Genomic DNA, 15,523 nt, shown 5'->3' with positions numbered 1-15,523 from the left:
TCAGCAATTCTTTTTTGTTGTCAGAAATTAAGGCCCCCTCTTTAAAAAAAAAAAAAAACTCATTCAAATACAAACCCGGTACATGTAAGTACTGTAGTTAATTTGTTACAGACTGCTTAAAGGAAGTGTTTAAGGACACCATATGGGGAAAAAAAGACACACTATTTTCTGTATTATAGAACAAAATTAACCATCCTAACCATTTGAATACGATTTTGTTGGGAACTGCTTAAAATAGGTGATTTAGAGTCACCTATGGCAACAAGACACGTTATTTTCCTCACACTTATTTTACCCAAGTCTACCATCCAAATCGGGCTGAAATTAAGCGACCGAAAGTCGTGCCGAAGTCATACAGGTCGTCATGGTACTGGAGCGAAACTGAGTGCTTTAACGCTCGCCGCTCGGCCCCACAGCTGTCCAGAGACTCGGGGGAGGCCTCCCCTGAAAGCTGGATTCCCACCAAATCTTAGCCCACTAGCTCAAAAGTAAGCGCTAAAACGTCCTGCCAAAATCACATAGGTCGTCATGTTACAATTTAGTCAATAAAGGCCTACTACTGGAGCGAAACCGAGTGCTTTGACGCTCGCCGTTCGGCCCCACAACCTCCGAGAGGCTTGGAAGAGGCCTCCCCTGAAAGCTGGATTCCCACCGATTGTTTGTTTCAAATCTTAGCCCACTAGCTCAAAAGTAAGCGCTAAAATCTCCTGCCAAAATCACATAGGTCGTCATGTTACAATTTAGTCAATAAAGGCCTACTACTGGAGTGAAACCGAGTGCTTTGACGCTCGCCGTTCGGCCCCACGACCTCCGAGAGGCTTGGAAGAGGCCTCCCTTGAAAGCTGGATTCCCAAGGATTGTTTGTATGAATTCCTAGCCCGCTAGGCTGAAATTAAGCGACCTAAAGTCGTGCCGAAGTCAAATCGGTCGTCATGGTACTAGAGCGAAACTGAGTGCTTTAACCCTCGCCGCCGTCCAGAGACTCGGGGGAGGCCTCCCCTGAAAGCTGGATTCCCACCGATCGTTTGTTTCAAATCTTAGCCCACTAGCTCAAAAGTAAGCGCTACAATGTCCTGCCAAAATCACATAGGTCGTCATGTTACAATTTAGTCAATAAAGGCCTACTACTGGAGCGAAACAGAGTGCTTTGACGCTCGCCGTGCGGCCCCACAACCTCCGAGAGGCTTGGAAGAGGCCTCCCTTGAAAGCTGGATTCCCAAGGATTGTCTGTATGAATTCCTAGAACGCAAGGCTGAAATTAAGCGACCTAAAGTCGTGCCGAAGTCAAATCGGTCGTCATGGTACTAGAGCGAAACTGAGTGCTTTAACGCTCGCCGCTCGGCCCCAGAGCCATCCAGAGACTCGGGGGAGGCCTCCCCTGAAAGCTGGATTCCCACCGATCGTTTGTTTCAAATCTTAGCCCACAAGCTCAAAAGTAAGCGCTAAAAAGTCCTGCCAAAATCACATAGGTCGTCATGTTACAATTTAGTCAATAAAGGCCTACTACTGGAGCGAAACAGAGTGCTTTGACGCTTGCCGTTCGGCCCCACGACCTCCGAGAGGCTTGGAAGAGGCCTCCCCTGAAAGCTGGATTCCCACCGATCGTTTATTTCAAATCTTAGCCCACTAGCTCAAAAGTAAGAGCTAAAATGTCCTGCCAAAATCACATAGGTCGTCATGTTACAATTTAGTCAATAAAGGCCAACTACTGGATCGAAACAGAGTGCTTTGACGCTCGCCGTTCGGCCCCACGACCTCCGAGAGGCTTGGAAGAGGCCTCCCCTGAAAGCTGGATTCACACCGATCGTTTGTTTCAAATCTTACCCCACGAGGTCGTAATTAAGCACCCTCAAAGTCGCGCCAAATTCACAGAGGTCCTCATGTTACAATTTAGGCAATAAAGGCCTACTCCTGGAGCGAAACTGAATGTTTGGATGGTCGCCTTTCGGCCCCACAACCGCCCAGAGACTCGGGGGAGGCCTCCCATGAAAGCTGGATTCCCACCGATCGTTTCTTTCCAATCTTAGCCCACTAGCTCAAAAGTAAGCGCTACAATGTCCTGCCAAAATCACATAGGTCGTCATGTTACAATTTAGTCAATAAAGGCCTACTACTAGATCGAAACAGAGTGCTTTGACGCTCGCCGTTCGGCCCCACGACCTCCGAGAGGCTTGGAAGAGGCCTCCCCTGAAAGCTGGATTCCCACCGATCGTTTGTTTCAAATCTTAGCCCACTAGCTCAAAAGTAAGCGCTAAAAAGTCCTGGCAAAATCACATAGGTCGTCATGTTACAATTTAGTCAATAAAGGCCTACTACTGGAGCGAAACCGAGTGCTTTGATGCTCGCCGTTCGGCCCCACGACCTCCGAGAGGCTTGGAAGAGGCCTCCCTTGAAAGCTGGATTCCCAAGGATTGTCTGTGTGAATTCCTAGCCCGCACGGCTGAAATTAAGTGACCTAAAGTCGTGCCGAAGTCAAATCGGTCGTCATGGTACTAGAGTGAAACTGAGTGCTTTAACGGTCGCCGCTCGGCCCCACAGCCGTCCAGAGACTCGGGGGAGGCCTCCCCTGAAAGCTGGATTCCCACCGATCGTTTGTTTCAAATCTTAGCCCACTAGCTCAAAAGTAAGCTCTAAAATGTCCTGCCAAAATCACATAGGTCGTCTTGCTACAATTTAGTCAATAAAGGCCTACTACTGGAGCGAAACCGAGTGCTTTGACGCTCGCCGTTCGGCCCCACGACCTCCGAGACGCTTGGAAGAGGCCTCCCTTGAAAGCTGGATTTCAAATCTTAGCCCACTAGTTCGAAATTAAGCACCCTAAAAGTCGCGCCAAATTCACAGAGGTCCTCATGTTACAATTTAGGCAATAAAGGCCTACTCCTGGAGCGAAACTGAATGTTTTGACGGTCGCCGCTCGGCCCCACAACCGCCCAGAGACTCGGGGGAGGCCTCCCCTGAAATCTGGATTCCCACCGATCTTTTGTTTCACATCTTAGCCCATTAGGTCGTAATTAAGCACCCTAAAAGTCGGGCCAAATTCACAGAGGTCCTCATGTTACAATTTAGGCAATAAAGGCCTACTCCTGGAGCGAAATTGAATGTTTTGACGGTCGCCGCTCGGCCCCACAACATGGAAGAGCATGTGATGGTGAGACATACGAAACTAAAGGAACTCACAACCAGAGAGAATCAAAAACAGATAACGCAGGGAGACACGACAAACGGTCCGTGTGGTATAATCGTATTGAGCCTAAATTTGGACAGCGGTCAGAACGGCGGCAAACACAGGGCAAAAACGAGTGAATATTCCGACGCCCACACACTGTCACGGTGCCCCCTAAAAAGGCTGATGATTACAATGCATGACAGGTGCGTCACCAATCTCCACGCCCACCCAGACACTGCAACACAAAGAAAAACAACTTGAAAACACAGTGCCATGACAGTTGGTGCTAACGTTAGCATGTCAATGGTGTTTTTCTTTTATTTTTAGTTTTTTCTTTACATCAAGATAGCAGACTTTGAGGTATGTGCTGAAGGAACCTGTGTTTAAAATCTCCTATTACTCTCGTGGTTCCCAGCATGCTCGTTTTCGTGAAAGAACTACGTTCATAACAATGTATTAAAAACCAACCAATTTATTCCTGACAGAGGAGTCTATACATTTTGCAGAGCTCTGGGTTCGGAGCTATCCCTATCTTATCCTTAGCAGATAGAGTAGTCGAACAAAAACTATCTGATCTAAACTTCAAATGGATAACGTGGTTACCATGGTAACACGTTGGCCCAGCGCATCAGTGGACACAGGACCAGGAACGCCACAGCCATGGATCACATCAATGGGCGTGCATTTTTACATTGCATATTTAATAGTTCACAAATAAAAATTCATATTCTTCACTTAATTTGACGTAAGCGCGTGTACATGCACATTTCCCCCATCAAGGAGTCTGTAAAGTGCGAGCCCAGACACAGTAAACTTGAAATGAATGCCACATTGCACACACCACTGGAGTGTGTCGCTCTACTTGGCACAACACCACAAAAGCCTTGAAGGCAAAAAGGCAGCAGCGCACACTGGACGCAGAAACGGCACCCGACTACAGTGGAGCTCGGCAATGCTCGACCGTGAGCGGAAACAAGCATGTTCCTGCACGCGCTATCATTTAGGATGCCCCTCACAGCAGGCATCAGCTTACACTAAACATGCTTATGCAAACGACGAATTTGCCCATTTGGCCAACTTGATTTCTTGATTGATCCTATCGTGTTTATGAACGCACGGGGGGGATGGTTGGGGGGACCTGGGGGTGGTGGGGGATTGGACAGCAAACCCACGAGAGCAAGACGATAAGAACAATTGGAAACTACTGGCAAAGCAAACATTCACATTGGTGCATTACATCTAGAGTCAGCTGATCATGAACCACCCCCATGACCCCTTTAGTTGAGGTCACGACAAGCCAAACAAAGTCAAAACCACTTGAGCACCTTGCATGTGCACATCATTATCAGTAGTATTATTAACAGCTCAACACACAAATACATTAAATTTTTTTCTTTTCTGTTCAACGTCCAAGATTTCTGCACATCGGCTTCTGGTGTCATTGAAGGTTGCATGACGTAGAAACAAGGTGTCCCCGAAAAGTCTCATTTCAGTCTGAAGACAGTTTCGATCGTGTTGTTTCTAAAAGATGGCTGTACTCTGCTGCATGCAAGCAACGTGTAGACACTGTTTATGACAAAATGACATAATTATAGACTCTTTCATTAGCACAGCAGGCCAGTGGAGGAGCAATGCAAGTGACACCGCTTCGAAAAAAATAATGCACAGGAAGGAAACGCAAAACAGCTAATCCTTGCCGCCTACACCACAGTCAGGACAGCGGGTGCCGGCAGATAAGAGGACGGCATCTCATCACTTGTGGAGGTCAAGGTTAGGGGCTGGAAAAGATCATCAGTTGCCTGGCGATTCTGCTTCAGGAGTCGTACAATTGACATCACCAGTTCCTAAAGCGGCACGACCACAAGCGATTACAAACTCCAAATGCGCGCTCATACAAAAACCACGCTGTATCCTATAGGTTGGATATCATTGGCGTTGGGTGGAATACTTGCATGTGCAAAACCATTACTTTTCAGGAAAACAAAATAACTACATCTTTATTAACGCTGCATCATCAAAGAGCAAGGAATTTACAACGCTCAGTCATTTGTAAGAATAACAGACCGTGTGCTGAACAACAGTATCAATTGGTGAAAAAATATTAAATTGAACAGATTTGGGTAAGTCACTGATGGTGTAGTGGTAAACTCGCCTGACTTTGGTGCGGGCAGAGTGGGTTCAGTTCCCACTCAGTGACAGTGTGAATGTGAGTGCGAATGGTTGTCCCTGTCTATATGTGCCCTGCGACTGACTGGCGACCAGTTCAGGGCGTAGTCCGCCTTTCGCCCAAAATCAGCTGGGATTGGCTCCGGCGCAGCGCCCCGCGACCTTTACCGGGATAAAATGGATGGATAGACGGACCAAATTTGGCCCGATGCCCACAATATGTACTCTATATACACGTGCTTCACAAAAATGATTCACAAAAGTTCTTCTAGAAACGGTACATCTTTAACAACTGGCCACAACTTTAGGACCAATTATCATGTATAAAATACTTTTTGGATTGAAAATGTAAAAGAGAGGTATTCATTTTTTTTTTTTTAAATCACTACGCATGCTACTTTGTGATGAAAACAATCGGAGCTGGCACGCTGACATCTAATTATGTTAATGTTGCAACCTACATCTGCAATGTGCAAGCACGCATGTTCTCAGGACAAAGGCTATTTCGGTGGGTGAGGCTCTCAAAAAGGAAAGGAGAATAAATTTGTGGACAATATGGAAAGGGGGGAAAAGGAAAGCAGTTTCAAGTCGCTGGCCATGGAGCTGCAAATTTTACCTCACCAGGCCACGAGAGGGAAGCAAAGTAACCTGCTCAAAACAACAGTCCAAATTCCAATTTGTCTGCGAGATGACTTTGGGTGTGTTTTATCGACTGTTCCAACCTGAAAGCGAGCTGTTTGACTTCTGCTTGTGGAGCTTTTCCTTCTCCCTCTTCACCTTGGGCATGATCTTAAGCTTTATGCTGCTTTTACTACTGGGACGCACCAACCCCTGAATGCACACACAATCACGTGTGGCACAACGCACACAAGCACTTTGCACATATTATTCTTTTAAAATATCTTTTTAAACATAGGACAAAAAAACAGCGGGTATAAAAGGAGAGAACGTTTTCACTGACTCAGTTTGGTTTGGGAGTTTGGACAGTTCTTTTCCTTTCGGCTTGTCCCGTTAGGGGTCGCCACAGCACGTCATCCTTTTCCATGTAAGCCTATCTCCTGCATCCTCTTCTCGAACACCAACTGCCATCATGTCTTCCCTCACGACATCCATCAACCTTCTCTTTGGTCTTCCTCTAGCTCTCTTGCCTGGCAGCTCCATCCTCATCATCCTTCTACCAATATACTCACTATTTCTCATCTGGACGTGTCCAAACCATTGAAGTCTGCTCTCTCTAACTTTGTCTCCAAAACATCGAACCTTGGCTGTCCCTCTGATGAGCTCATTTCTAATTTTATCCAACCTGGTCACTCCAAGAGCGAACCTCAACATCTTCATTTCCGCCACATCCAGCTCTGCTTCCTGTTGTCTCTTCAGTGCCACTGTCTCTAATCCGTACATCATGGCTGGCCTCACCACTGTTTTATAAACTTTGCCCTTCATCCTAGTAGATACTCTTCTGTCACATAACACAGCTGACACCTTCCTCCACCTGTTCCAACCTGCTTGGACCCGTTTCTTCACTTCCTGACCACACTCACCATTGCTCTGGACGGTTGACCCCAAGTATTTAAAGTCCTCCACCCTTGCTCTCTTCTCCCTGTAGCCTCACTCTTCCCCCACCACCCCTCTCATTCATCCACATATATTCTGTTTTACTTCGGCTAATCTTTATTCCTCTTCTTTTCAGTGCATGCCTCCATCTTTCTAACTGTTCCTCCAGCTGCTCCCTGCTTTCACTGCAGATCACAATGTCATCTGCAAACATCATGGTCCACGGGGATTCCAGTCTAACCTCATCTGTCAGCCTATCCATCACCACTGCAAAAAGGAAGGGGTTCAGGGCTGATCCCTGATGCAATCCCACGTCCACCTTAAATTCTTCTGTCACACCTACAGCACACCTCACCGCTGTTCTGCTGCCCTCGTACATGTCCTGTATTATTCTAACATACTTCTCTGCCACTCCAGACTTCCTCTCTGGGTACTCTGTCATAGGCTTTCTCTAGATCTACAAAGACACAATCTAGCTCCTTCTGACCTTCTCTGTACTTTTCCATCAACATCCTCATTCAAATAATGCATCTGTGGTACTCTTTCTAGGCATGAAACCATACTGTTGCTGGCAAATACTCACTTCTGTCCTGAGTCTAGCCTCTACTAGACAAGGACTCACGGCTGTGGTGTCCTTGAGCAAGACACTGATACCCCGAAATGCTCCCCGGGCGCTTCAGCTGCCCCCTGCTCCAGTGTGTTCCACTAACATGTGTATGTGTTCACTGTGATGGGTTAAATGCAGAGAACAAATTTCGTGTGCATGCATGCATGTTCATGACAATAAAAGATGATTCTTCTTCTTGTTCTTCTTCTTCTTCTACTCTTTCCCATAACTTCATTGTGTGGCTCATCAACTTTATTCCTCTATAGTTGCCACAGCTCTGCACATCACCTTTGTTCTTAAAAATGGGCACCAGTACACTTTTCCTCCATTCCTCAGGCATCTTCTCACTCACTAGAATTCTATTGAACAAGCTGGTCAAAAACTCCACAGCCACCTCTCCTAGATGCTTCCATAACTCCACAGGAATGTCATCAGGACCAACTGCCTTTCCATTTTTCATCCTCTTTAATGCCTTTCTAACTTCCCCCTTACTAATCATTGCCACTTCCTGGTCCACCACACTTGCCTCTTCGACTCTCCCTTCGCTATCATTTTCCTCATTCATCAACTCCTCGAAGTATTCTTTCCAGCTAGCTAGCACACTGCTGGCACCAGTCAACATATTTCCATCTCTATCCTTAATCACCCTAACCTGCTGCACATCCTTCCCATCTCTATCTCTCTGTCTGGCCAGCCTGTATAGATCCTTTTCTCCTTCTTTAGTGTCCAACCTGCCATACATGTCATCATATGCCTCGTTTGGCCTTTGCCACCTCCACCTTTGTCCTATGTCGCATCGCAATGTATTCCTTTCGCCTCTCCTTGGTCCTTTCAGTGTCCCACTTCTTCTTAGCCAACCTTTTTCCTTGTATGATTTCCTGTATTGTGAGGTTCTACCACCAAGTCTCCTTCTCTCCTTTCCTGCCAGAAGATACACCAAGTACTCTCCTGCCTGCCTCTCTGATCACCTTGGCGGCAATGGTCCAGTCTTCTGGAAGCTCCTCCCGTCCACCGAGAGCCTGTCTCACCTCTTCCCGAAAAGCTGCACAACACTCGTCCTGTCTCAGCTTCCACCACATGGTTCTCTTCTCTGCCTTTGTCTTCCTAATTTTCCTCCCCACCACCAGTCATCTTACACACCACCATCCTATGCTGTCTAGCCACACTCTCCCCTACCACTACCTTACAGTTGGTAACCTCCTTCAGATTACATCATCTGCACAAGATGTAATCCACCTGTGTGCTTCTACCTCCGACCTCTTGTAGGTCATCCTATGTTCGTGCCTCTTCTGGAAAAAAGTGTTCACTGCAGCCATTTGCATCCTTGTTGCAAAGTCTACCACCATCTGTCCCTCCAAGTTCCTTTCCTGGATGCCGTACTTACCCATCACTTCTTCATCACCTCTTTTTCCTTCACCAACATGTCCATTACAATCTGCACCAATTACGACTCTCTCTCTGTCTGGGATGCTCAGAACTACTTCATCTAGCTCCTTCCAGAATTTCTCTTTCACCTCTAGGTCACATCCTACCTGTGGGGCATAGCCACTAATCACATTACACATAACACCCTCAATTTCAACTTTCAGCCTCATCACTGGATCTGATACTCTTTTCACCTCCAAGACATTCTTAGCCAACTCTTCTTTTAAAATAACCCCGACTCCATTTCTCTTCCCATCTACAACATGGTAAAATAATTTAAACCCTGCCCCTAAACTTCTAGCCTTACTGCCTTTCCACCTGGTCTCCTGGTCACACAATATATCAACCTTTCTCCTAATCATCATGTCAACCAACTCCCGAGATTTTCCTGTCATAGTCCCAACATTCAAAGTCCCCACATTCAGTTCTAGGCTCTGTGTTTTCCTCTTCTCTTTCTGCCGAAGATCCCGCTTTCCACCTCTTCTTCTTCTTCTTCTTTGACTTCGACCCACAGTAGCTGAATTTCCAACGGCGCCCCGCAGGTTAACGGCGCCGGTGGCGGACGTTGTTAACCCGGGCCACGACCGATCCGGTATGGAATTCTTTGGATGAACGCTCATATTTGTTTGGCAAGGTTTTAAGCCGGATGCCCTTCCTGACACAACCCTCTGCATTTATCCGGGCTTGGGACCGGCCTACAGTTTGCACTGACTTGTGCCACCCATAGGGCTGCATTGGAGTTTGGACAGTTAACATCACTTATTTGTACAGTGCATTTATTGAATTCAGTGTGCCAAGACCTGAGGAAGGCTCCTTAGAGCCGAAACGTTGTCGAGGCACACCGTTTGGTCGACAAAAAAAGTTTTTTGGGGGGATTTTGTTTTTTTGGGGGTTTTTGTTGTTATGATTAGAAATATATTACAAATTCATACCTATTAATAAAGAGCACATCGAAAACAAAAAAATATTACATAAATAAAGGCGACTCGATAGAATTCATTTGGAAATATAAAAAAGAAAATTAAAACAAAGATGACTGGTGTAGAGTGGAAAGTGGTCCACTATGACCGGCGGGGCCAGCAGGCACGCCGCCAGGAATGGGGAAATGGAGACGGGAGATGGCGCAGGGGGATGGACCGTGCATCTCCCCCCCGATCCCGGAAGGGGAATTATTTCCCCTATACTGGGAGAGGGAGGGTACGGTTCCCCTCACCTAACCCTTCAACAGAAGAGTTCTGGAGTTGGCCAGTCAGAGTTTTGACCTTAAACCAATTGAGGTTTAAGGTTGAGCTCAAAACAGCGATTCACACCCGACATTCCAATAATATTTATCAACCGAATTAAGGCCGTGAATGTTCTCATTCATCCAGGTTCATTCTCAGGGCACTAAATCAATCGCAACTGGACTGATCTGCCTTTCTAAAGTATAAAGACGATTGGCTTGTTTTTGTGCCGATTCTGCCCCTTCCCGAACAAGAACGTCCAATGCCAGACAATCTTAATTCTTATAGAATAATCCAATTTGATTGTCCTTAGGTCTAATGTGTACTAAGAGTGGAGTCATCTCAATTTTAGGGTCTGAAACTGGTCAGGGCCGACAAGCTTAAATAATGAACATATTCAATATTTCCGACCAAAACGCTTCATGTGTGGGGAATGCCGACTTCACCCGAGTCCTGACGTAGACAATGGTGACATATAAAAGTGGGTTTCTCAAACAACAAGAAGTATTTTCCAAAGCAAGTCATTTTTTGAGAACATCAGCATTTTACAAGGCTCTCGACACCGGCAGCCTTCAGGAACACATGGGAAACATCTGCGCGTATCCGGAAGTGTTTCTTCTTCTTTGGTTTTGTGAGATTACGTGTGATCACGTGAGACTTGGAGATCGTTGGTGCAATAGAATCTTTATGTGTGTGGTCTGCTCTGTTGAGATTCTCGGCACACACCAAACACATGACGACCAAAATTGTTGAATGCCTGATTTTTTATTTTTTTTCCCCCCCATTGTGTGCGGGGCCTGTAGGAGATTAAAAAAAAATAACATTTTGAGAGTGGAAAAAACTTTGTTTGTACCAGGTCTTAGGACAGCACTTGCCTGGGTTGGTGTGGAGAAACTCAAATATTTACAGTGTGCTCAAAATTGGAGTCACACCCCAAAACCATGGAAGGTATCATTCTTTTGGGATCTGCCAGGCACCCTAATGACTGTCTCTTTTTTGCATTCCAAAAGAATGATACCATCTGTGCTTTGGGGATGTGCCTCAAACTTGGACCATGAATAATCTTCTAACCAACATTGTTGGATAAATGAGCAGGAAAAAGCAACACATTCTTCAGTTTGCAGTTACAATGGTCATAGGACCACTTAGTTTACATAACGGCTCATTAATGTGATCAAAACCCTGACTTTATTATCTTACCTCCATCTTCTTTATTTCATTTTTTTTCTCATTTTACATTTAACACAAGCTCAAATTAACAAGCACTCAAGATGATATCAGTTCCATGAAAAAAAAGAACAAATTTTACTTTGTGATGTAAAGCATAAAGGCAGCAATTACCACAATCTATCTTTTCCTCTGTAAAGAGATGGACCAAATTTGCACTCAAGCAATAGTACATTGAAACATCAAACAGTAGTGGATGCACATGGGAGAACTCAGTATGTCCTTTCAAGAGGATGAGAGCAGATATATGACCTATTCTCCAAGACCTCCTTGGCAATCTTCTTAATGCTGGCATCATTGTTCTCAGGCGAGTCTGGAAATTAAAATGACTGATTAAAAATCAACTGCAATCATTTCAATCTATAGGGCAAATGTCTACAGGCCAAGAACCAAAATATGAAATACCAGTACCATCTGGGTGGGCAAGTTCTAGGTGTTTGATTTATACCTATAAATTCCTTGTTTATGTTTTGATATGATTCACCTATCAGACTGGTAGCTTTCTGGTGGTTATCACCTCAGGAAGTAAACCACCATCTTAAGAAAACTGCATGACTGCCCCCCCCAGCTGGTTCCTCTGATTCACCCCCACCTTTCTAGTTCGACAGTCCTTTCCAGCCCCACCGCCCCACGACTCTCACGGCCAGCAAAAGTGCACTGAGCGCGGCCATGGCCAGCACAAATGCTGATTTCCTTTGATTTTATTTTTATCTTATTAGTTCTACTCCCCTTTCGAGCCCCCCGTGCGACTTTCTCAGCTAGCAACGGTGTGTTTTGAGCAGCAACGGCGGCCAACAGGAAGTCCAGTTCCCCCAGGCTGGCCTTTTGCTCACCATTCTCGAAACTGATTGGCTGTCACTATGCAATTTGTGGCTTGTAGTTCAAATTTCCCAACTCAAGTGAATAGGCAAACAAGCACATTTTCACGTGCTCACCCCACTTGCCGGGTACAATAGGTTTATTGTTAGAGTACAATAGGTTTATTGTACCCTAACCCTATCTAATGGAAGATCAATTTAATTGTTTAGCTGGTCACTAGAAGTCGCTGGCATAGATAGGTTAAGGAAGAGGGGATGTCAGAAGCATCCCATGCACAGGCACAAGTAACACATGCGATTCCTTTCTCCATTTTAGTTTTAGGAAACTTTTGCTAAACATTTAAACCCATCAATACTTTCATTTTACTATATGGGTAAATACTTATGTATTTAATGTGGAGGGGAGCTCTCAAACATTCCAAAACCTCCTTGTGTATACACATATACGTCCATACGGGCAGCCGCATATTTGCAACAATACCGCCTCATCCAAAAACACACAGGATATTTCAACTTTGTAAGGAGGTACGCAATACAAAAAACGATCAGCAGAGTGCAGCAGCGGGTCACGGGCTCACGGCCAAAACAGCGTTCTTTCCCAACCAGCTCTTGTATACATTTTCCTCCATCCATCGAACTTTAAAATTAAGGTCAGGATGGGGGAAAAAAAAAAAGGCCATGCTCCTTGTTCTACGGTTAGGGCTATAAAAGGGAAATGTATCCCAGGTAGCCACTAGGTTAAGGATAGCATAAAATATATATACCAATACAGTGTGTATGTCTATAAAAAATAGGTAAAGATTAGGGCTATGGAGAAGAAACATCCAACAGAAGTTGGATAAAATTAGGGTAAAGTATGTACCACTATACTATATAATATTCATCCCGAATAGGTTAAGGTTAGGGTTAAATTATTGCCTCCAACGTTAAGGTTAGAGTAGTTCTAAGGTTAGGGCTAGGACCATAAAAAAGGAAACACATCCCAAGTAGCAACTAGGTTCAGGTTAGAGTACTTCTAAGGTTAAGGCCAGGATCATAAAAAGGAAACACATCCCAAGTAGCAACTAGGTTCAGGTTAAAGTCGTTCTAAGGTTAGGACTAGAACCAAAATATAGCCACAATATCCAATAAATCCATGCAATAATCCCGAGCGGGGGGACAATGCAGAGATGAGGGGGACACACATCATTCTCAACGGTCACAGAGATAAATTCAAAAATAAGTAACACGTTTATCCAAGGTTAGCAAATAACATTGGTTAGTAAAAAAATATTTTTTTTAATTTTTATATACTTTTATAGAAACACCACACATCACACACCTATGCCAAGTCACCTCTTCATCTCCGGAAGCAATCTCCCCAACCCCAGGAACACATATCCACTTCAATTCCCATGCATATGTCTTTAAAACAAAGATAATCAATATGCATACATATTAATGGAACTGTAAAAACAATTTACCGTATTTTCACGACCATAAGGGTCACTTAAAAGTCTTACATTTTCTCCAAAATGGACAGGGCACCTTATAATGCGGCGCGCCTTATGTGTGTTCCAAAATCTGTAAATGTTTAACTTTGATGAGTGCTCCGCTTGACGCACTGGGAGCATTTCCTGCCGACAGGCTGCTTATATAGAGGAAAGGCGGACGTTAAAGGGGGAAGGGTGCGCGTGAAGGAGGACGCTAAAGGCACGCCCCCAGTAGGTATATCGCGCCGGGGTGTGCATTGTGCAAAACATTGGTTTGGCTAAGGACCCCTGAAAATGGCACCTACAAAGAGACACGCTTACGAAGCACAGTTTAAACTGCAAGCTGTCAGTTACGCAGAGGAACGTGGGAATTGAGCAGCCGCGAGAGAATTCAAGATCAACGAATCCATGGTTCACAAGTGGAGGAACCGGGAAAACGAACTTCGCCAAGTCAAGAAGACGAAGCTGAGTTTCCGCGGAAACAAGGCAAGGTGGCCCGAGTTGGAAGACCAACTTGAGCAATGGATTAATGAGCAAAGAAGAAGCATCTCTACAGTCACCATTCGACTGAGGCCAATAACGCTTGCAGAAGAAATCAAAATCGAACATTTTCAAGGAGGTCCGTCTCGGTGCTTTCGTTTTATGAAACGGCGCCATCTATCCATCCGGGCAAGGATTACCGTGGCGGAGCAACTTCCGGCGGATTACAAGGAAAAGATGGCCACCTTCCGCTCCTACTACAGTAAAAAGATTGCCGACAAACACATCCAACCCAACTACATCACCAACATGGGCGAGGTGCCGCTCACTTTCGCTCACTTTCGACATCCCGGTGAACCACTCTGTAGAGAAGGGGACCACCACAGTGGCGATACGCACAACAGGGCACGAGAAGTCAGCTTTTACTGTTGTGTTTGGTTGCCATGGTAAGGGACAGAAACTGCCACCTATGGTGATTTTTAAGAAGACGACGCTGCCGAAAGAAAAGTTTCCAGCCGAAATCATCGTTAAGGCCAATCAAAAGGGCTGGATGGACGAGGAGAAAATGAGAGAGTGGCTGAGTGAGGTGTACGTAAAGAGACCGGATGGTTTTTTCCACGCGTCACGATCCCTGTTGATCTGTGACTCCATGCGCGCCCATCTCACAGCCGATGTGAAAAAACAAGTGCAACTAAGACTGGGGAGGCAACGCTTGGGCGAGTTACACCACCATATGTGAATGGATTGTGTATGCCTGGGCTAAGCTATCTGCTTTGACTGTTGTCCGAGCTTTCACAAAAGCCGGCATCATTGCTGAACAGACCCCCAGCAACGAGACTGACTCCGACGAGTACGAGAGGGAACCCGGCGTGTTTGTTGGAGAACTTGCCCAGTAGGAGGGGGGGGGGGGTGGGTGGGGGGGAACCTTAAAATTCCTCAACTTTATGTCAATTGAGACCTATCCGATTTTTATAATGATCCATAACACTCGGGTGAATGACATCGTAATCTTCCATAAAAGAATAAGTATTACAATTCAAAATCATGCACATTGTGCTCCAACAAACACCAACATTACGCATACATATCAAAACGATTAGTCATTCAAATGAGTCTACTGACCACTATTTATTTACATAAATGTATTTACATTTCCAATTCAACTCCACGTTCCAAATTCCATTTCCATATAAAATGCATAGAACTTCTACCCACTCCCCATAAGCCCATCCCCAAGACCATCTCCTCCGTTAGTATTTCTCGTTGAGTCCATCCAGGTCAATAGTGCCCAACTTCTGGATACAAATTCGTTCGACTCTATGTCTTTTGTGTCTAGTCCAATTGACCTTGCTTTCCAAACCCCTATCCTAAATTCCATATTCCAC

At 45.3% G+C, this 15,523-nt stretch overlaps 1 protein-coding gene across 4 annotated transcripts in view; it reads right to left on the bottom strand.

Annotated features, from left to right (window-relative positions):
* Positions 1-10,887: 10,887 nt before the first annotated feature.
* Positions 10,888-15,523, bottom strand: part of acad9 (acyl-CoA dehydrogenase family, member 9) — a 77,633-nt gene continuing 72,997 nt past the window's right edge. For all 4 annotated transcript variants that reach the window (XM_061784607.1, XM_061784608.1, XM_061784609.1 and 1 more), the window contains one exon: positions 10,888-11,681. In XM_061784607.1, coding sequence (XP_061640591.1) covers positions 11,581-11,681 — 101 coding nt within the window. In that variant the 3' untranslated portion in view covers positions 10,888-11,580. The remainder of the gene's footprint in view (positions 11,682-15,523) is intronic.

This window comes from Phyllopteryx taeniolatus, chromosome 9 (genome assembly GCF_024500385.1).
Source record: "Phyllopteryx taeniolatus isolate TA_2022b chromosome 9, UOR_Ptae_1.2, whole genome shotgun sequence".
Taxonomy (NCBI): domain Eukaryota; kingdom Metazoa; phylum Chordata; class Actinopteri; order Syngnathiformes; family Syngnathidae; genus Phyllopteryx; species Phyllopteryx taeniolatus.
The sequence above is the reverse complement of the archived record's forward strand: the minus strand, read 5'-3'. Positions and strand labels throughout refer to the sequence as shown.